The sequence below is a fragment of the Vanellus vanellus genome (genome assembly GCF_965231255.1).
Source record: "Vanellus vanellus genome assembly, chromosome: 1".
NCBI lineage: Eukaryota > Metazoa > Chordata > Aves > Charadriiformes > Charadriidae > Vanellus > Vanellus vanellus.
Genome location: NC_138905.1, coordinates 222236993 through 222257760, shown reverse-complemented (window position 1 = coordinate 222257760; position 20768 = coordinate 222236993). Strand labels below are relative to the sequence as shown.

General features: G+C 43.9%; 1 protein-coding gene across 2 annotated transcripts in view; it reads left to right on the top strand.

The window, feature by feature from the left end:
• The window catches only part of NUP98 (nucleoporin 98 and 96 precursor), a 41048-nt gene that overhangs the window by 185 nt on the left and 20095 nt on the right, over positions 1-20768 (top strand). The window contains exons 1-15 of one of the 2 annotated variants that reach the window (XM_082479016.1): positions 891-914; positions 3499-3603; positions 4407-4508; positions 4730-4909; positions 5600-5739; positions 6858-6965; positions 7616-7799; positions 9430-9590; positions 10373-10510; positions 11101-11188; positions 13219-13311; positions 13736-13876; positions 15227-15360; positions 17104-17291; positions 18571-18687. In XM_082479016.1, the coding sequence (XP_082335142.1) occupies positions 3531-3603; positions 4407-4508; positions 4730-4909; positions 5600-5739; positions 6858-6965; positions 7616-7799; positions 9430-9590; positions 10373-10510; positions 11101-11188; positions 13219-13311; positions 13736-13876; positions 15227-15360; positions 17104-17291; positions 18571-18687 (1847 nt within the window). In that variant the 5' untranslated portion in view covers positions 891-914; positions 3499-3530. Of the gene's footprint in view, positions 1-890; positions 915-3498; positions 3604-4406; positions 4509-4729; positions 4910-5599; positions 5740-6857; positions 6966-7615; positions 7800-9429; positions 9591-10372; positions 10511-11100; positions 11189-13218; positions 13312-13735; positions 13877-15226; positions 15361-17103; positions 17292-18570; positions 18688-20768 lie in introns of those variants that run through there. The other variant, XM_082479015.1, reaches the window with a different exon arrangement.

Below are 20768 nucleotides of genomic sequence, written 5' to 3'. Positions count from 1 at the left end.
CTTGGGGCCTTTGTTCCGTAGCGCCGTACCGGCAGGCCGGGCCGGCCTGGGGCTGCGGGGGGCGGCGGCCTGCTGTGGGAGGCCCGGAGCGTGAGGGGGGGCCGCGGGGGCCGGGCCGGGGCGGGGGGGGCCCGCGCCCCACTCCGCTTTGTCTCTCCTGGGGGGGTCCCCGCGGGGCGTGGGGAGCTGGTTCCTGCTCTCCCACCCCCGCCAGTTTTTGGGGCCTTTGAGGTCTTTCGCTTTCGCATCCCGGGTTCTGGTGGGTGTGTTTGGCCTGAGGGGGGGACAGCTGGTCTGGACTGATGGCGGCGGGAGAGCCGGTAACGCCGGAGGGCCCTGCGGGGGTACGGCGGGAGGGGGCACACGGGAACGGTATGGCGTGTCCTGGGGAGAGCGGCGTGTTGTGTGCGGTGGAATCCGGGGTAACGGTGGTTCTGTCTCCAGGGTCTTAATGGCGGTGGGTGTCTGGGGATGTAAGCGCTAGCCTGCTGTCGGGAGAGTTATTTAGAGTTATGTTAACGAATTAATTGTGTTTCTTTGGATGTGGCTGGAGGTTTATGTGGTGTAACTGTAATTAGAGCTCTTCAGGAGTGAGGGGGTGGCTGCTCCTCCGCGGGGGGTGGTGTCTGGCAAGTGGGAAAGGACCGCTGTATAAAACCCCCAAACTTTTATAAATGCTGCTCTAGCTCTTCAGTTCTTGGGTGCTGCCAGTGTTCCTGCAGTCAGGGGCTCTGAGTGTGTTTTCATGGGGCAGCTCAGAGCATGTTTGATTAACAACATTTCACCTGTGCAGTCGTGAGCCTGTTGTCTGTGCGGAGTCCCCCCACTACTGGCTCTGATGCGTCCACAGAATCGGTGACCACATGAAGCCCAAGCTCTGCTTTGGCTGAGCCTGAGCTCCCGCGGGTCAGTAGGTAAGGAGGGTGGGTGTCCAAGGAAAATGAAGCTTCAGACTCTGTGGGAGAGTGAAATCTCTTAATAACCTGTTTGCATTTTAGAAAACTGTGCTTCAGTTTTTTTCTGAAATAGAAGAATAGATAGAATTTGGTATTTAACAATCCTCAGTATACTGATATTGAAAAAGCTGTGGTATAAATCAGGGGAGCAGTGAAAGTAGAAGGGCTTTATGAATTGCAGATAAGGTTAGAGAGTAACAAGATTGAACAAGAAAAAACTCTGTGGACCCTCTGTATCTGGCTGTCAGTGAGACATGCTTAGGGGCAAAGTGAGATGACCAAAAACAGCCTATAGAAATAAAGAATGTCGCTGAGGTGGCTGCATAGAATTCAAGGAGTGTGCTCGCATCAAGTGTCAGGATAAAATTTCTTAGAAGTGTTAAAAAAAAAAAAAGGGGGGGGATTTTTTTTTTTTTTAAGGCATCCTGGTAGGTGATGTAGCATAAGGGAGAGCAAATCGTGCAGTATGAGGAGATGGGTGGGGGTGATGGATGTTCTTGGAGGCCACATACAGTTGTGCAGGAGCAAAAAGGTTGGATTTTGAGGAAGGAAACAGGAGGCAGCTCTACAGTTTGTCCTGCTCTCCAAAGGCAGGTTCTGCTGGAAGACAAAAAGAAGCCTTGGCGCGTCAAAGGCGAGTTGCTTGTGGAAGAGTTGGAGGTGGTACGGGTGTTTGGGAGCAGGTCCTTGGGGAGAGGGGGCTTGAGGGGTGTGATGTGTTGTGGGATGCACTCTGCACCCCACAGAAGCATCCTGTTAGGTGGCAGGCAGTGTGCTCTTCCAGGAGGCAGCTTTAGGCTTAGGGTGCTCCAATAGTTTGTCAGATCAGCTTTTTCTTTCTTATGGCAGAATCATTTTATTTAAAGTACCCTTAATGTGTGTAAGGAAGTCCGTAAGGACTTGCCATGTGTGTTAAGAGTCTTCCCACTTACCACCGAATTGCGATGTGCTGCTGGTTTGAATAGTTGAAGATTACCCGAAACATCTGTTTAGTTACTCTTTAATGCGTCAGATACTGATTTGCTCTTGACTGTTTTAGTCTCTGTTAGTGCTGGGATGGCTTCAGAGGTGCAGTGGGTAGCTACGGCTTCTCAAAATCTAGATTTGGCTATTCCCAGAAGGTGGTATGGGCTTGGGGGAAAAACAAACCCTTCTGATTTCATGGATGGGCACATGGATTTAGTGATTTCACTGTGGAGTGGCTGTGCTGGGCCATATGCTGAGTACTGTAGGGTGTGTGCTTCTTTTTGGTTAGAAGGATATGAAAAGAGTGGGAATTCAGGAGCTATAGATAAGCTGTCAAACCTGGGCAGAGGTAAAGGTGTGGGGTTTGAGTTTAACTTAAATTGTTGGTGACCAAATGGGGAATACTTTATAGGAGTTCATTGCTATCCTGGATGTTGAGCCCCCTGGAAAACATAAACAGGGTTTAGCAAATGCCAGAATGCTAAAGGTTAGTGTGTTGTTACATAAAACTGTGTTATCCCAAAGTGATAGTAAGTAGTGCTTTGTAAATAGTCTTGGTAATGGGCCATGTTTTAAGTTTTCTAAACTTACTAGTTCTGCACTGCTGTGGATTAGCTAATGCTGCCAGCAATGAATTTTTTTCTGGATAATATTGGCATTTTCAATGGTAGAGCTAACACCTGTCAGCCCCCATATGGACAAAGACTACAAATTTCTCTGGCTGGAGTATGGCTATGGATCTGTCATGATTTTATTTTAGCTTGGTTTGTTTTGTTGAAAAAACCTGTAACGTTGTGTTTGCACATGGAGAATACATTGGAGTGAGGCAGCATTACTAAATGTATCTGTAAATAAAATGGCAAATGTTGCAAAGGTAAAGTGAGACCCTCCCTAAATGGGGTAAAACTTCACTGAACAACCATTTAAAAACAACAACTTTTAGAAAGTTAAGAAAATCCTGGTGAAGCCCTGTGAGAAATAAATGGGAAGCAGGTGGAAGGTGTCTTCCTGTAATTCTTGTGCAGTGCGCTTCCACTTTGTGTCTTAAGTAGTTGGCAAATGGAGTTTAACAGAAAATCAGTCATGGAAAATCCCGGGAGTGTGGCAGAAACAGCCGTAGCACAGTACGGACCCCTCCGTGCACTCTTAGATAAGCGTTCCGGTGAGGTGCTCTTTCAGGTGTTGGTAAGGCTGAGTTTGTGTTGCCTGATGTGGATCTAATGTAGTAGAAACAGATGTGGGAAGTGCTGTTAGTCTTAGATGCTCTAGAGGGTTTCATTGAGAACACGTGGATCAGAGGAGTCGTTTTGCGTATCATTTTTTCAGTTTGTAAGATGTACAGAAAATCTAGCCACGATGAGGGGTGGAAGACGGCTTACTTGTGACATCACCGAAGCGTTAGTGTTCTTGTCCCTGTCAGGTTTCTGTCTTTTAAATTGCATAGTGTGACTTAAACATGCTGTCATGCATTTTATGGCTTAAGTACTCAAATTAGATTGCTTACATCAACAGTGCGGAAGATGAAAAATGAGTTTCCAAGATAAGCTTTGAATAAAAGCTGAATTCTTCTTTCCAGGTTTAGGGGGGGAAAGCTGATACATCCTGAAAATGTTTAACAAATCCTTTGGAACTCCATTTGGAGGCAGCACTGGCTTTGGGACGACTTCAACTTTTGGACAAAGTAAGTAATGTGTGTAAACTGACTTTTCAGTACTTAAGGTATTTTTTCCTGGAGGTGCAGCTAGAGGATGAGGCAGAGGTGGTGATTCTTTGCGTGTGATGGAATTGGAGTGCTGCTGGGCTGCCCGGGTCACTCTGCAGTGGTAGGAAACAGACTTGTGAATCGGGTTCAGGAGCCCGAGGCTTCTCCACTAACCAAGCTTTTAATTTGGGTAGATACCAGAATTCCGTGTTCAGTTGTTGAAACTTCCTTTTTTAAAAGGAGTGGAAGCTTAAATGCATAGATGAAGGCTGTTGTGCCGGCAGCATGGGGTGGGAGTTCTTTCAATCAGGACTAGAATATGTTGGGAAGACTTGGAAGGAGAAAGCATGTAATTTGAGGAGAGTCTTCTGGACATACACATTGTAAATACTGCAGTGAGTGAGTTTTTAGCCATTAAAGCAGCCTATAAACTAGTGTATGTGCTCTGTTTGTTAGGAAGAAATCATGGTAATTGTGTTTATATTGCTCCTAAAGCAAGGTAGGAGAAGAGCAACTTCCAGGTGCCATAGAAAGTGCTGCTAGAAGCCTTGCAGAAGAGTGTCTTTACATTCGGTAGAAGTGGCTGACTCAAATACTGTAGCCTTTTGCTTCGAGAGTTCTGTGCGAGTATTAACAGTGCCGCATCACATATCCCAGACACTGATGTGTAGGTAGTCATATACAAACTTCTTTTGGAAAGTTCAAAAGGCAGCAACAGCATTTAGTTTCTACTGTGTGTGTTTAGAATGTGGTTTCATCTAAACTATAATGCTGGTTTCCAGATGCTGGCTTTGGTACCACAAGTGGAGGAGCATTTGGAACATCAGCCTTTGGGTCGAATAATAATACTGGAGGCCTCTTTGGGAGTACACAGACAAAACCAGGTATTGCTGTGTTCCGGTTCTAGTGGAATGCAACCCTGAGAGGAGGATGTTATTTAAAAAAAAAAAAAAAAAAGGGTGGCAGGGGGAGAAGGGGGAAGGGGAGAAAAGGGAAAAAAAACCCCAACCAACAAAAAACCCAAAACCTCCACTACTAAAAATCCCCCCCAAAGCCCCAAGCAGTTGATGATTGCAGATGATTAATAGTCTGTTTCTGTCTTCAGGAGGATTATTTGGTTCAACTACATTTAATCAGCCAGCCACCTCCTCCACAAGCACTGGCTTTGGGTTTGGAACATCGACTGGGACATCAAATAGCCTTTTTGGAACTACCAGCACTGGTGGAGGCCTCTTCTCATCCCAGAATAATGCCTTTGCACAGAATAAGCCAGCTGGGTTTGGAAGTGAGTAAAACTGCATCCCTATTGAGCATTGCTTATTTTCTTTGATTGAAGAGCACAGAATGCTGGATGTACATGTGGATCTGGTACAAGTGTTTATGTGGGATTTTGGTGATTTTTAGTGACATTATTGTGGTCAACAGCAGCCAAGAGTGAGCCTGATATGCTACAAAACCTGTAGCTGCAACTCTAGCTGTGAGTTTTGAAATCAGTTGAAAAAGGTGATTGGCTGGCATTTTCTATTCTTAAATATCTTTTGGTGTTGCTTGATTTTAGCTTTTTTTCCTGCTGTTGTAGAGCAGTCATAGTTGGTTTTGCTTGTGGCAGTAGAATGCTTGAAATGCATCTTAAACTCTACTGTAATTCCCTGAAGCAGAAGTAACTGCTTGTAGACTCTTCTGAGAAGAGAAACGAAACCTCGCTGATTCCCTTTATAGGCGTAATTTTCTTAGCGCTGTCAGGAGTAGAATGAAACTGCCTGCTGTGGTGGTTCCAGTATTTTCCCGGGGTGGTTAGTTAAGGGCAGTCTTCTATAGCAGAACATTGCACTAGCAGACCATCGCTTTCCAGCTTTGCTGTAATTTTTTTTTTCTTCCATTTCCAAACTATTTTGTAATTTGAATGAAATACTTGGGTATAAGTTTTAAAATTAAGGTTTGTTTTAGTACTGATCATTTTATTTTTTCTTTTAAGACTTTGGAACTAGTACCAGCAGTGGAGGTCTCTTTGGAACCACTAACACCACTTCCAATCCTTTTGGAAGTACATCTGGCTCTCTTTTTGGCCCAACTAGTTTTACCGCTGCTCCAACTGGCACGACTATTAAGTTTAATGTAAGTACTGGTTGTTTTTTTTTCTTAATCAAGCTTGTTTACTGTAGGAAGCATTAAATTTTGCAGTTACTGTCTTAGTCACTGAGGTGAAATTTAAAAATGAGTAGTTGATGAGTATGCAAAGTATGCAGTGTTCCGAATGGTATGAAAACATCCCCTTTAGTGGAATTGTTGCAGTGGAAATAAGATGTATAATTAACTCCAAAGAGCTAGACTGCTTTTTTTTTTTATTTTGAGTTTGAAAAACTTCTTAAACACCGTGGAGTGATGCCTGGTCTAGACTTGCTAGGTTAACAGCTCTGCTAAAGCTGAAGAGGTAAAGCAGCTCTTAAAATGGAGCCTTCTCAGGAAGGTAGGAAGTGCCGCAGAATTCAAGGTGATCAGCACTAAATGCTGATGAGCAGTGAGGGTTAGATGGTTTGGAATGGGTCAAAATAAACTCAGTTTTCTTACAAGTCAGCATGGCTTTGGAAATGTAGACTGAAATGTGAAGAGTGATCCCTGTGTTTTCTGGACAAGTTCCCTTTAAGAAATGGTTCAGTAACGTCTTGAAAGTTCTGTGGCAGTTGAAAATGGAGGGTAGCTGGGAGAGGAAGCCATCACGGACACAGGGTAACTGGTATCTGCTGGAAGGAGGCACTCATTTTCCCAAATACTTGGTCATGTAAATCTTGCCCCTTCTCATTTCAAGACTGAGCTGATTTAACAGACTGAGACTTTGTTATTGTGGGACCTAGACAGAACTGTGCTGATAACTGAGCAGGCTGAGTGCTGTTGATGTATACTTTCAGAGGACAGTTTAAAAAAATGGGGGAATAATTAAATCCATGCATAGCTAGAGGATTTGGGTCCCAAGCTTAGGTAAACTACTCTTAAAGTGAATCTGAAAAATTATTTGCACGGTGTTGTTTTGAGTACCAAGATAAATTCCACTATTGATTGCTGTTGAACATGCCTCATCCGTGGGTGAGGCCACAGCTATGCAGATAACAGTAATACACTGCTTCAGGTCCTGTGCTAGGTTTAGGTTTTAACAGCGTCTGCTGAGAGACTATTAACTGTAATAACGGAAGTTGGCCTAGGTTTAAAACTTGGTAACTTAACCTCTTCTCTTGCAGCCACCAACCGGTACAGATACTATGGTGAAATCTGGAGTTAGCACAAACATCAATACCAAGCACCAGTGTATCACTGCTATGAAAGAATATGAAAGCAAATCTCTTGAGGTCAGTCAATGAGTGTTCAAACATGCTCATCTTGTTTGGCTGTTTGTTAGCGTTGCTTTAGCAGAGGGTTTTTTTGACTGTAATAAATATCTTCTGTGCTCATTAATACAAGTCCAACCTTTAATATCTGCACCTCTCACAGAAGAGAGGTATAATCAAGTAAAACACTTAATGCATCACCATATTAATCATGTTTGTTTTTAAATGCTTAACACTGCAATTTCTGAAAAGCTGAAATTCCATCTCACTGTATATCAGAAGGGCAAGAGATCCTGTTGGGAGCAGTCCTACTGCTGAGATAACGGCAGAGTCTCAGACAAAACTCACAGTTGTTTAATATAAACTAGAGTTCCCGAGGATTTAACCTTTCTATTCAAGTTGACTTGTTTGATACTTTGCAACCAGTCTTCCATTCAGAAGATCTGGAAAAGCTCTGGGAAGTAAAATTGAAGCCCAAATGTGAACTGCAGAAGTACACCTAAGTTTAGGTCCTGTTTATGGTGTCCTTTTTAAAAATGTAGGCGTTAACAGCTTTTCTTAGTATCTTCACGCTGGAGTGGTCTTGAACGCTGTGTAAGCACACTAATGACAATGTTCTAACCTTATCCTGCGTAAAGAGATGCAAAGAGTTCTGGGTTTTCCTTTACTAGGAGCTCCGTTTAGAAGACTACCAGGCAAATAGGAAAGGGCCCTCCAATCCTGTAGGAGCGGGAGCAGCTGCAGGCTTGTTTGGGTCTTCTACAGCGACATCAAGTACAGCCACAGGACTTTTTGGCTCTTCTACTACTAACACCAGCTTTTCATACGGACAGAATAAAACTGCTTTTGGAACCAGTAAGTACAGCCTGTCCCCTGTCATTACCCTGACAAGATATGCAAATATTCTGTTCAGCTATTTAAATTCTGTAGTTAAAAAAGATGAGGAAACACTGGTGTGAGCTCAGAATTTTACTAGTTGTATTGCAATGTTCAACAATCGGGATCTTTGCCATAGAAATCTCTGTTTACTTATTCTTCTGGGATTGCAAACTTCCTCTGCATCCCCAGAGTTTTGTTGGAAGGCAGTTCATTAGAGCAGCTGGCTAGTCAGCTGGTTCACATGGGTGAGTAAGACAATTTGAAGTAAATCCACCAGCATATTGCTAACAATCAATAGGGTGATGACATCAGTTGGTTAATGGTGAAGTCAAGATTCTGCTTCTGCTAACGAGCGAATATAAAGTCCCTGAACTGGACAAGTTAATTTATAGTAGCCTGACTTGACTTTGCCAGGAGCCTTTCTCCCCAGTAGGTCAGGGTTAGGCTCTGGACCTGTTATATGTTGTGCTGTCCATTTTGGCATCCTTGGTCCAAAAAGTAAAAGCCAGGTATGAAGTAACCAGCTTAAGCGTTTGTATGTCTGGTAGTTGCAGTTCAGTTGTGCTAACCAGATAATGGACCTTTTTGAACTCAATGTAAAACAAATAGTGCTGAAAGGTTCAAACACAAACTCTATTTTTATTAGCTTCTGCTGCAAACCTAAAGTAGATATTTGTATTTGTGAAATTAGACTGTAAACAAAAGATCAAAATCTTGCGGTCTGTAGAAACAGAAATGATGATCTGCTGTAAGAAAGGCTGTGCTGTGTTGGGTTAGAATTGTGTCTGTCGGTAATGACAGGCACTGCTGGGTGTAATCTCTGGGTCTGCTTGAGGCCTGTGTGGGTTGGGCTGAGCTGCTGTCCTTGAGAAAGATCAACATACAGGGGATGATATTCCTCTGCACCCTGCAAAGGTATGGGTTGTTAAAGTACAGGGACTGCCCAACCTGGCAGCCGTGCTGGGCTTTGTGTGTTTCTCATGCAGTTGGCTCTGAAGCTGTCTCTGCAGAACTTGCTGCTTTCAAGGGTTCTGCAAGTTCTGCAGAGACAGCAAGGGCAGCTGTGAGAGGGAGCAAAAGCACTTGTCTATGTGTATACCATTTTGTACCACAAGTAAATGGCCCTTTTCCTTTGGGGAGAAAAAGGGAGGAGGTGTTTGAAGTTCAGGTAGAAGTTTCTGTAGTAGTCATCGTGTGGGTTACAGAACCAAAGCGATGCGCAGGGCGCTGGCTGCCTGCCCGCAACTTGCCCAGTGGGCTCTTCGCAGGCACTCACAGTGTGGCTGTCTTTGTACAGTGGAGAACAAACTGCCCATACCAAAGCTGGTGTCTTTTTGGTCAGACCTATCTGTGAGGTAAACGTGCTGGTAATTCTTGGGTGTTATGCTCCCACTGACTGTAGGACAAGGAGAACCTGATGAAAAACCTAAAACAAACTACTTCTGTCTGCACGCAGATGCCGTGCTGTGTTGATGGCGCTGGGTGTTTGGCTGTTCCACTGAACAGAAGCATCTTTTTTTCCTGTGTGAATGTGCTGAGTGTGGAAATGTAGTGGGTTTGGATAAATACTTGAGGGTTTTTTATCCAATGTGTTTGTATGTTGTAGGCACGACTGGCTTTGGAACAGGAACAACAGGGGGTCTTTTTGGTCAGCAATCTCAAACTACAAGTCTGTTTAACAAACCATTTGGTCAAGCCACAACAACGCAGAACACCGGCTTTTTTGGGAATACCAGCACTCTAGGGCAGCCAAACACGAACACGATGGTAAGATAAATTGTTTGGACCCTTAAAGCTGTAAGTTGTGGTATAGCTACAATACAGTGATTTAGCTGCGGTATAGTAATTTATATCTTCCTCAAATTGTAGTACAGCTTCTTGAAATTAGAATGCAAAGCTTTGAACGCTGCTGTCTGAGCTAGCGACTTCTTGCCAATCAAAATTTTTCATGATAATTGGACAGCAATACGGCTTTTAACAAATTTTAGCTTTTCCCATTCCCTTCTTTAAGCAGTCTGCTCTCTATCAATTCAAGTATTTCCAGTCATGTTCACACAGATAATATAATTCCGTTATTAACGTTCTGTGGGAATTCATTAACAATTCTGTACTCTCTGGTGACTAATGAGCAGCATTCATGGGCTCTTGATAGAAGGATGCTACGTAGCTGTAACTTTTTGCATAACTAGGGGCTTCTGCTCCAAATATACTATGTTCTTGCTGAATATGTCGTGACTTCTCCCAGAAAACACTGTAAAAAGTTTCTTTTCCATCTCCCTCACTCAAAGTGATGAGGAAATTCCAATATCCTTCTAAGCCTGAAGCATAAATTCTTTGATATGTCTTTTTTTAATTTCCTTTTTGTACCAAATTTCTTGGAGAATGGCTAAAGCTCCTGAAATACTTTTCACCCATCTTCTTCCCCCAGCAAAAGGGGTAATGTTGTAGCATCCATTTTATTAACTGACTTTGTGCGTTAGTTCGGTTATTATCAGTGCTACACTTGGAAAAGCATTGCAGCGTTACCTTAACCGAGTTCCTGTTCATAGGGTCTCTTTGGGGTAACCCAGCCCTCACAGCCTGGAGGCCTTTTTGGAACAGCTGCCAATACAAATGCTGGTACTGGATTTGGAACCGGAACTGGTCTTTTTGGACAAGCTAACACAGGATTTGGTGTTGGCGGTTCGGTATGTCTGTACCTTAATAATAATAACAAAAAAAACCCAACCCAAAACAAAAGCAAATGGCTTAGGGTGCTGTTCCTGGGTGTTGACCTCCATGGAAGTAGCATTATCTTAAGAGTTACGATGCCTAAGACACAAAAATACTGTGGGTTTATGTAAAGGATTTAATATAAGCATGTATAATAGAACTAGTGTTGCAGAAATAATTTTTTTTTAACAAGTAATGTCTTGAATGATAACAGACAGCAAGAGAGACTGAGCATCCTGCTGCCTGTATGTTGCTAGGGATGCCTCAGCATGGTGTCAGAAATACAGATGTTTCAATTGTGATGATGACTTAACTGCAAACGAACTTAATTCTTGATATTAAGTGATCTTGGCTTTAATGGGATGAGAATACATGTGTCCAGAAGGTGCTTGCCATGTACTAGTGCATGTGACTTGCAAATAACACACCACTGTTGGGAGTCTGGGTTGTGTGGTCTAAGTTGTGCTTGCCTGTAGTTATGCGTTCTTGCCTACGGTGAAACACTAATGCAGTTCTTTTAACGTCAGTCTGTCAGGTTTGCAAATTGATGTTTTTTTCCTTTCAGACCTTGTTTGGTAACAAGCCTGCTGGATTTGGAACCACCACGACCAGTGCTCCCTCGTTTGGTACAACCACTGGCGGCGGTCTCTTTGGTAACAAATCAACCATGACTTTAGGAACCAATACAAACATTTCCAATTTTGGTACATATAAAAAAAGCGGGATTTCAGTCGCTTAAAATTATACTGCATATACCACACACCTGGCTGCTGCATATCGCATGCTAGATGATTATGAATGTTAAGATTCTCAGGTAAGCTATGCTTCTGATGCATGTTGCTGCAGGGGAAACACCTTGGCGGCTGTTTTTACCTTTCTTCTTGGTGGTATTCCCTGACTCAAGAAGGTAGGTTAAGCACTCGTTGAAGAGCGGTACTTTAAAAGAAGGTGGAACCTTTAACTGAAAACTACTGAAACCAAAGAATTCATACACCATAGAGGTTTGTTAAGAGGCTGTAAATACACTGTGGTTGTGAAGGAGTGCTGAAGGAAATAGGGTAAAACCAGCGATATCTGTAGCTTGATGGCAGGGATAAGGAGATCTTGTGCTGGAGTGAGGGTGAAATGAAACGGTCTGTTCCAGTGTAGCTGGTAGCTGTTGCTGTCTTCCATGGTGTGCACAAAGTCCCGAAGAACTCTGGGTCTTGTGTTAATGTTGGCCTCTGACACTGATGTTAGACGGTTGGTGTTGAATGAGCGTGTGATCAAGCAGGAGGCGCGTGGTGATAGTTCAAGGGAATGACAGTCTTCACAGAATCACAGAATCATCAGAGTTGGAAGGGACCTCTAGAGATCACCTAGTCCAACTCCCCTGATAAAGTGGGATTGCCCAGAGCACATTACTCAGGACTGCATCCAGGCGGGTCTTGAAAATCTCCAGGGAAGGGGACTCCACAACCTCCCTGGGCAGCCTGTTCCAGTGCTCTGTCACCCTCACCGTAAAGAACTGTTTCCGTGTATTTGAACGGAACTTCCTGTGTTCTAACTTGTGCCCATTGCCCCTCGTCCTGTCACTGGGAACCTTGACAGGAACTTGTCTTGAAAGCTGTTTTGGTTTGTTTGGTTTTGTGGTGTTTTTTTTTTTTCTTGGCTCTGAGAGCAACAAAATTATATTCCTAAAAGTGAGTAGGAGTGGGTTGAGATCCTGACATCTTTTATCTGTTTCTTGGTGTTTTTTTTTAATCATATCGACAAGAAACTCTAAAATGCAGTTAGCCTGCTGGGATAACAGAGGGAGGAACTTGTCACGTGCTCAGACTGCCAGGGCAGCTCCTCAGCAAGTGCAGTTTGTGTGGTGACCAACCTCGGGCAAACTGTTGTCACCATATTGGTGAAAGTTGCTTCCAGGTCCCTTGTTCTGCTGTTCTCAAAGATCTTTATAGCCACGTTAGTGTGTTGACACAGTTTGGTGGTGATGAAGTCTGACTGTAGTATGTGTTTTTAATTTGCCTGCATTGCTTGCAGTGGTAAAGTTTATTGGAGAAATGGAGTTTGGTTCTAAGGTGTTTCTGGTGTTGGTCCATGACTGCGCTTTCCTAGTTTAATTCTGTCTTAGCATACTAACCAACCATAGGTTGGTTTCACAGCCTTCAGTTTAACAACTAATCTGTCTAACATTAGATTTGGATTCTGCTTAGTTACAATTAGAGATGTGCCTTTGGCTTGTGTGCTTGGACAAATCTGAGTTGTTATACGCTTTGTTGGTAAGAATCAGAGAAGTGTGTGTGTGGTATAAACAGTATAAAATGGGAATTTTTCCTTCTGGCATTTGAAGAAACTTAATACATTCTATTCTATTGCCAGATCATCATCGTGTCCACTCTGGCTTTCAGTAAAACTTTGAAGTTTGCAACAAATTGAACAGTTTAAGAAGGCAAAACAGTATTATTCTGTACTGATGTTTTTCACTACTATGTTCATAACTCAAATGTGATTTTTACCATTGAAGTCCCTTCTTGCTGCTTGTCAGTTTACCTTGCATTGCTGGAAACTGTGTGTGAAATTTGACCTTAATTGTGGCAGTGCTGCCTTTGAGCCAGTGATGCTTATTTATTTAGGTATGTGGTTTTATTTTCATCTCTAATTGTCTTAGATTAATTAACTACTGCTTCTGTTCTTGAAGGTTTTGGTGCCAATACTGCTGGAAATAGTTTGTTTGGAAATAAGCCTGCAACTGGGACTCTGGGAACTGGACTTGGGACAGGGTTTGGAACAGGTAAACAGCTCACCAGCTTATTTGATGTCAGCCTAAGCGTGGTCCTCAAACTTCAGTGGTAATATAGCCTTGGTATATCTTGCTAACTAATGTTGTAAAAGGTGGTAGATGTTTTAGCTTGAAGCCATGAATCTCGGTCTCAAATCAGAACCAAGCAGAGCTTGCTAACATGGTGCTAAGTAACCTATTAGAAATTGCAGGCAGCATTGCTTATGATGGTGGCTAATGGCTGAGAAAACTGAGAGCATCCTCTGTGTTCAAAGCCTCTGGTCTGATCCCGTGAGTCTTGAGTCTCTGTAGCACTCGTGGATGTGTTGAATGTTTCTTGCAGTTTAATAAAGAATTGTTTCTTTGTTGTGGGATAAATTGGCTTGTAAGCTTGTCACAGTCTTGTAGTAAATGACAGTCATCTCTCATGCCACAGCTCTCGGGGCAGGACAGACATCTTTATTTGGAAACACCCAGCCTAAACTTGGTGGAACACTGGGAACAGGAGCATTTGGAGCACCAGGATTCAATACATCAACAGCTACTCTGGGCTTTGGAGCCCCTCAGCCTGCCGTAGGTGAGTGTAACTTAAATCCAAGTTTAAATGTTGCTTCCTCCCTTGTTCCACATGTGCCTAAACATAGGAGTGCAGACACCCAAATGCTTTGGAGGGGAAAGGAAGAAGGATTAGGAAGAAGTTTTTCACTTTGAGGGTGGTAAGGCACTAGGACAGGTTGCCCAGAGAGGTTGTTGAGACCTCATCCCTGGAGGTGTTCAAGGCCAGGCTGGACGTGGCCTTGGGCAACCTGGTCTAGTGGGAGGTGTCCCTGCCTGTGGCAGGGGGGCAGGAGGGTTGGAACTGGATGATCTTCAAGGTCCCTTCCAACCTAAACCATTCTATGAAACAAATGTTTGAGCTGTTATTTGAGGCCACTTCTGTTCTCAGTAACAGTGGAAACCACATAAAAAAAATATATATAATTAGCACCAAAAAAATGTTAAAGTAATTCAGACTTGCTTAAAATTACTAATAATTGCAGCTATTTTAAAGCTTTGTCTTCAAGATTGCTAACATATTTCACATCATGGAATTTGGGGCAGCAACTGTAGATGCTTATAAAAAAAAAAAAAGGGAAATACAGCATTAGCTTCTTCAGTAATTCCAGGTAGGATAGCTAGAGGGACTTCATTAGTGAGTATGCTGTGCCACTGGTGAAATGAACGGTCTTTGGATTCAGGCACTTGTGCTGTCACTTTGTAAGTTAAATCCAGCAGTGTTCACCCTGTTGGGCAGGTCTGAGCACGTTAAATGAGTGGCGTACAGACCTGGTGCTCTGGCCCCCTGAGGCAGTGGTTTCCAGAAAATTATTTGAAACCTGGGGCAAAGGGACAACAACACATGCATGGCACACAACACTGTTTGGGAAGACAGGCTTATAGTATTTTAATGGGAATTAAAATTAGGTGCTAGAAGCCAGAGAGGCAAAATTAGGAGACCTCTGTTGTAGAGAGGACTCTAGACCTGTAAGTTTGATTGCTGTAGCAAGAATATCAAAACTTTGCATCATGGATTTTTTTTTTTTTTAATTTTGTTTTCCTTGAAGATGTTTCAGAAGTCAAATGTATTAGTGAAAGGTTTTGGCAGGCCAGGCTCATTCTGCTGATGTGTAGCTCTCTATACCCTCAGCTTTTCACTGATTATAAACTTACTGAATGTGGTTGCAAATTCTAATGAAGAAATAGAATCTGATTTCTTCCTGCAGACTGCTGCAAAAATGGTGGCTGAAGAGCAAGGGAAAGGAATGCTGAAGTCTGTACAGAGATTAGAATTCCTGTGAGGAGATCCTCTGGTTGGAAGAATGTCTTTTATACCTAACCTTGGTTCTATGAGTAAAACTATTAAAACTAAAAAATTTTCTTTTTATAGCACTGACAGACCCAAATGCATCAGCTGCCCAGCAAGCCGTCCTCCAGCAGCATCTCAATAGCCTGACTTACTCACCCTTTGGAGATTCTCCACTCTTCAGAAACCCCATGTCAGACCCAAAGAAGAAGGAAGAGGTAAGCGCATGTAAACTTTAAAATCACTTTCTGGGTAAGATCTGAAATTAATTCATATTTTGTGCTCACTATCTTCGCTTAAGTACGCAGTGAGCAGCAAAATAGGTTGCCATCTGTATAGTCATACTGATGCAGTGGCTTTTTATGCTCTCCAGGACAGACACTGCCTATACTGTGGCTTTGTTTACTGCTTTTGACTACATCAGAGCCTTGGCTTTGAAGTTCTTGTTATGCTCACTGCTGCTAGTCGAGAATAAAGATGGGTAATTTCCTGTGCTTGGAATACTTTTAGTGCTTAGCTTGAGCTTTGCTTATGACATCTCTTATGACAGTCTCTGACAAACCATACCCTGTTGGTTTGTTTTAAAAGACAACAAAACAAATACTTTTCAGACTTCGTAAGTACTAAGGGAGGTTCTAAATGGCTGCTGTCCCTGGGGAAATTCCAGGGGCTAGAGATTATTCCTGCCCCAGCTCCTGGAGCCCAGCACAGTGTGCCCGGAGACCCAGAGGGTCTCCTCCCCAGGCTGATGGATGTGGCTGTTGCTCTCCCATTTGCAGGTGTAATCAGTTGTGAAGCTGAGTGTGTATCCCAGATGCACTGACACAGCTGGCTGCACAGCCACAGACGAGGCACTGCCTTCAGCAGCACCCACATGTGACTACCAGGACTCCCATAACATATAAGCATACACAGCCATGTCCCCTTCCTCCTCTTTGGCTGATAAGGGTTGAAGTTCCCTAGTGAAAGCACACATGCTCACACTCTCTAGACGCACCCACAAGTTCGTGGATTCCTTGAGCAGCAGCATGGTCCCTCTGTTCATCTGATAGCCCTGCCCAGATCTCAAGCTCTCTTACCTGCTCCACAGAGCAGGCTAGTCCAGCTTGATGCTTGCTGCAAAAAGATACACACAGTCACACATTTAATGGGTGTTTTCACACATTTCATGGGTTTTGTACCATGAAAGATACGCATACTCACACGTTTCATGGTTTCTGTACTCACAGATCCCTCAATATCAGCCCGAGTCCTCTGCATCTCTGATATCCCTACCAGGAGCCCTGCTTGCGGGCTAGTCCAGCTTGAAGCTCAGCAGTGAATTACACACCCATACACACCGCCCCCCCCCCCCCCCCCCCCCCAAGGTTTGGGGACAATGCAGGAGCTCTGCCTGCCCCTCCTGCTGCCAGCAGCCATCACTGAGTCACTGTGAGATATGGTCTTGCTCCAGTGGATGATGCTGAGACCTTTACTCATCTTAGTGCCCCCCCCCCCCCCCCCCAATCCCAGCTACAGCTGGGACACACACTGGTCCCATCCCAGGGGCTGGAGCAGAGACCCACATCTGTACCATGCACTGAGGCTTGCCCTCGCTTCATCTGCTGGCACCACTGGCATGAGATGCCCACATCCCTGGTCTGACTCCAGCAGCTGTCCCCAGATTCACTCAGCCTGGACAGGAGGTCCAGGTTGGCCCTCTCCAAGCTATGCCTGCAGTTTCTTAATGGCCCATCAGTGGGTGACTGGAGACTTTTGGTCTTTGGCATTGTTTCCATTACCTGTTGCCAGCCAGCTTTGTGTCTCTGGTTTTGTTTATTGCTTACCCCTTTACTTAACTATCCCCATTGCATTTAAAAGGTTCTTGACTGGGTGGCCTTAACAAAGCAAGCTCTCTCACTGCCCACAAACCTTTGCAGTAAGCGGTATGAAAATTCCAATTCTACATCTTTTTGTTTCAGAGGCTGAAACCAACTAACCCAGCAGCTCAGAAGGCCTTAACGACACCCACCCACTACAAGCTGACTCCACGTCCAGCGACCAGAGTGCGACCGAAAGCTTTGCAGTCAGCTGGCTCTGCTAAATCTCATCTCTTTGATGGTCTTGATGATGACGAGCCTTCCCTGTCCAATGGTGCATTCATGCCAAAGTTAGTTTTTCTTTTGTGCATGTTGGAGGGAGGAGGTGGTGCAAGAATCTTCTGATCAGATTAAATAAACTCCCATCTAGCATCCTAAATTCCATAACTGTTTTGTAACCTGGTTCAAATATGAATAGCAGTAACAAGTTTTCTGTAGGGGAGATAAAAATGTTCAACTTAAACTGGTAAGGCCAAATAAGCTGTAAAAGGAGGTCATCCCATGATCAGAGCAAAGCTCCTATGAAGTCAATTAGGAATTATTACAAGGAAAGCTTGTACAGTGTAATACTTCCGCTTCTGAAATACAAGCGTCATTAGGGTTGCTAATGCAGTCAGTATGAAGGCAGATTTCTGACAGTTTCATAGCCTAGCACTGCTTCTGTTTGACATACACAGATGTTTCTGTCAGAAATTAATAATGATGCTGTGGATCTGCCCTACTGACACTTTTGGTTTCAATCTTCAAAAGCATTAGTGCAATCAAATTGAAAAGGGGTTTGGAAAGCTTTGGAGCTTAGTTAGAAACAAACAACAAAAAACTTTGGAGAAAGACGCATCAGTCATTGAAAGCACAGGCTTTTAAAAAGCGTTTTGTAACTGTTGTGAACTTGGTTTGTCTTTTATTCAGCCTGAACCATCTGCTCACTTTCCAGGGAGAGAGCAGAGCATGGAATTACTCAGTGTTTTATTGAAAAACACCAAGTGAACAAAAGATCAGACAAAGGGTTACTTAGATTTTTTTGTGAGTGTAATTGGCATAGATAGCTGGTTATCTTCAGACTGCAAGGAGTGAACCCAACCTGGCCATTGATTTGCTCCTCAGGTGACCCTGTAGTGAAGAAGAACCCACATCTGTGGGCCACACATTCTGTGCAGGGTTCTGTGCTTCCACTGGAAAAGCTCTGTTTTGCAAAACAGATAATACTGTGGTTTACTGAACTTGGATTTTGAAGCTTTCAATGACTTGTGCTTTTTATGCTTACTCATAAACCAGTCTTGAATGGAATACCAAAAAGAGTTTTACTATCTCAGCTACAGCAATGCTCTTACAGAGCGTTGTGTAGACATACTTGTAGATGTACAGGGTGTATGTACAGACATACACTTTGTATGTCCCGAGTGTGGGAATAGGTCTTATAAAGCCAGTTCCTGGTCCCTGGAACGCACAAACTAAGTGTGAAATGTATATTTATGCAGTGGATAGATCCAAATTTCTCTTTGGTATTGTTGGTATTGTGTTTTGGTTGGGTTTGGTTGTTTTTTTATTGTTTGTTTGGTTTTTTAATAGGAAGAGCATCAAAAAGTTGGTTTTGAAGAATCTCAACAGTAGCAATCTGTTCTCACCTGTTAATCGTGAAAATGAAGACCTGGCTTCTCCATCGGAGTATCCAGAGAATGGAGAACGGTATGTTGATTCACCATGATGGTGTTTATACTTACGAGAAATGCAAACTGGTTGTGCCTGTCTCTAAATTATTAATAGAGTAGGTAGTTATTTTCAGGGATGTCGTCTTAATTGTTGTGAGGTCTCTTTATGTTGTCTTGACCTGTTGTGAGATTCGTTTCCTCTTAAACTAGCCGTAAACTTCTGTGTGATCACATACCAAATCCTAGAATGGTTTAGGTTGGAAAGGACCTTGAAGATCATCGAGTTCTAACCCCCCTGCCATAGGCAGGGACACCTCCCACTAGACCAGGTTGCCCAAGACCACATCCAGCCTGGCCTTGAACACCTCCAGGGATGAAACCTCAACAACCTCTCTGGGCAACCTGTCCTAGTGCCTCACCACCCTCAGTGAAAAACTTCTTCCTAATGTTCAATCTGAACCTGCCCTCTTCCAGTTTAAAGCCATTCCCCTTCGTCCTATTGCTACATGCCCCAGTAAAAAGCCCTTCCCCACCTCTCCTGTAGACCCCCTTTAGGGACTGGAAGGCCGCAATAAGATCTCCTTGGAGCCTTCTCTTCTCCAGGCTGAACAGCCCCAACTCTTTCAGCCTCTCCTCATAGGAGAGGTGCTCCAGCCCTCGGGTCATCCTTGTGGCTCTCCTCTGGACACGCTCCAGCAGGTCCATGTCCTTCTTCTGTTGAGAACTCCCAAGCTGGATGCAGCACTCCAGGTGGGGTCTCACGAGAGTGGAGTAGAGGGGCAGAATCCCCTCCTTTGACCTGCTGGCCACACTTCTTCCGATGCAGCCCAGGATACAGTTGGCCTTCTGGGCCTTCATTCCATCCAAAATCAGGAGTTCAAACGGGAGTGACTTGCTTTCTGGAAGTGTCTCTCTTCATTCCCTGTAGTGAGAAACTATGCCATTTCTTGAGGGAAGAAGGGGAGAAGAACCTCTCCTTTTGCTTAGTCTTCCTCAGTAATGTGGGAATTACAAGGAAGGTCCACTGATCCAAATGTCTCATAATAATAACAATGCTCTTTGTACATATTAAAATGAGGAATCTCTAAGGCTCTCTTCCCCCAAACACCTGAATACTTACTTCCTCTAAAATCTATGGTCGTATTTCAGATGAAGTTGTTTTGTTTTTTTTTTATAAAAGCAGAGGCTGGAAAAATTCCGAACCAGCTCAACATATCAACATTTTGATTTTATTTAAACTGACTAGAAGTAAGAGCTTATTATGGGATTGGGGAATCTTGTTTCTGATCACCGAAGTGCTGACCTGGGTGGTTCATAATGGGGCGGAGACATTTGTTAGCTATGTTGCCAGTAGCCCAGTACAACAGGCAGCTCTGCAGCTGGTTGTTTTGGAGTGACGCACAGCAGTGTTCTCAAGTTTGATTTGATCATGGTGCCTGCAAGACTTAATCACCCCATTCTTCTGTGCCCAAAACACACACTGTTTTAGAAGTCTATAACAGCCTGGCTCACAAACCGTTGAATCATTCAGTTGGAAGTGACCTTGGGAGGTCTCTGTTCCTCGACAGTGCATTCAGACCTGGTTACTGTGGGCTTTGTCCGGTGGAGTCTCTCAAAGCTCCTGTGGATAGAGTTTCTGCAGCTTCTCTGGGTCCCTGTTCCAATGCTTGAATGTCCTCATTGATTTCCTGGTCTTAATTTGACTATTGTTTCTCATGTTTCTGCCACACGTACCTGTGGAGAGCCTGGCTTTTGTCTTGGGTGTTGGAAGGCTGCTGTTGCACCCCCCTCACCCCCCAAGCCTTTTCTCCAGGCTGAGCAACCCATCTTCTTGAGCTCTCCTCCCAGGGTGTGTGCTTTAGTCCCACAACCATCATGGTACCTCTCTCCTGGTCTTATCAGTGTCTTTCTTGGAGTGGGAGCCCCAGATTGGATGCACAATGGCAGAGGTGGTCTAACAAGGGCAGAGTGAAGGGGAATAATGGCTTCCCTCAGCCTGCTGACTCAACAGTTCATGTGGTGGTCCTGTTTGCTGCTTATATGAAAAGACACCAGAATTTTCGTGTAGACGTAAGTCCCTTTGAACTAAATAATTCAACTTTATTCTCCATTTCTTCA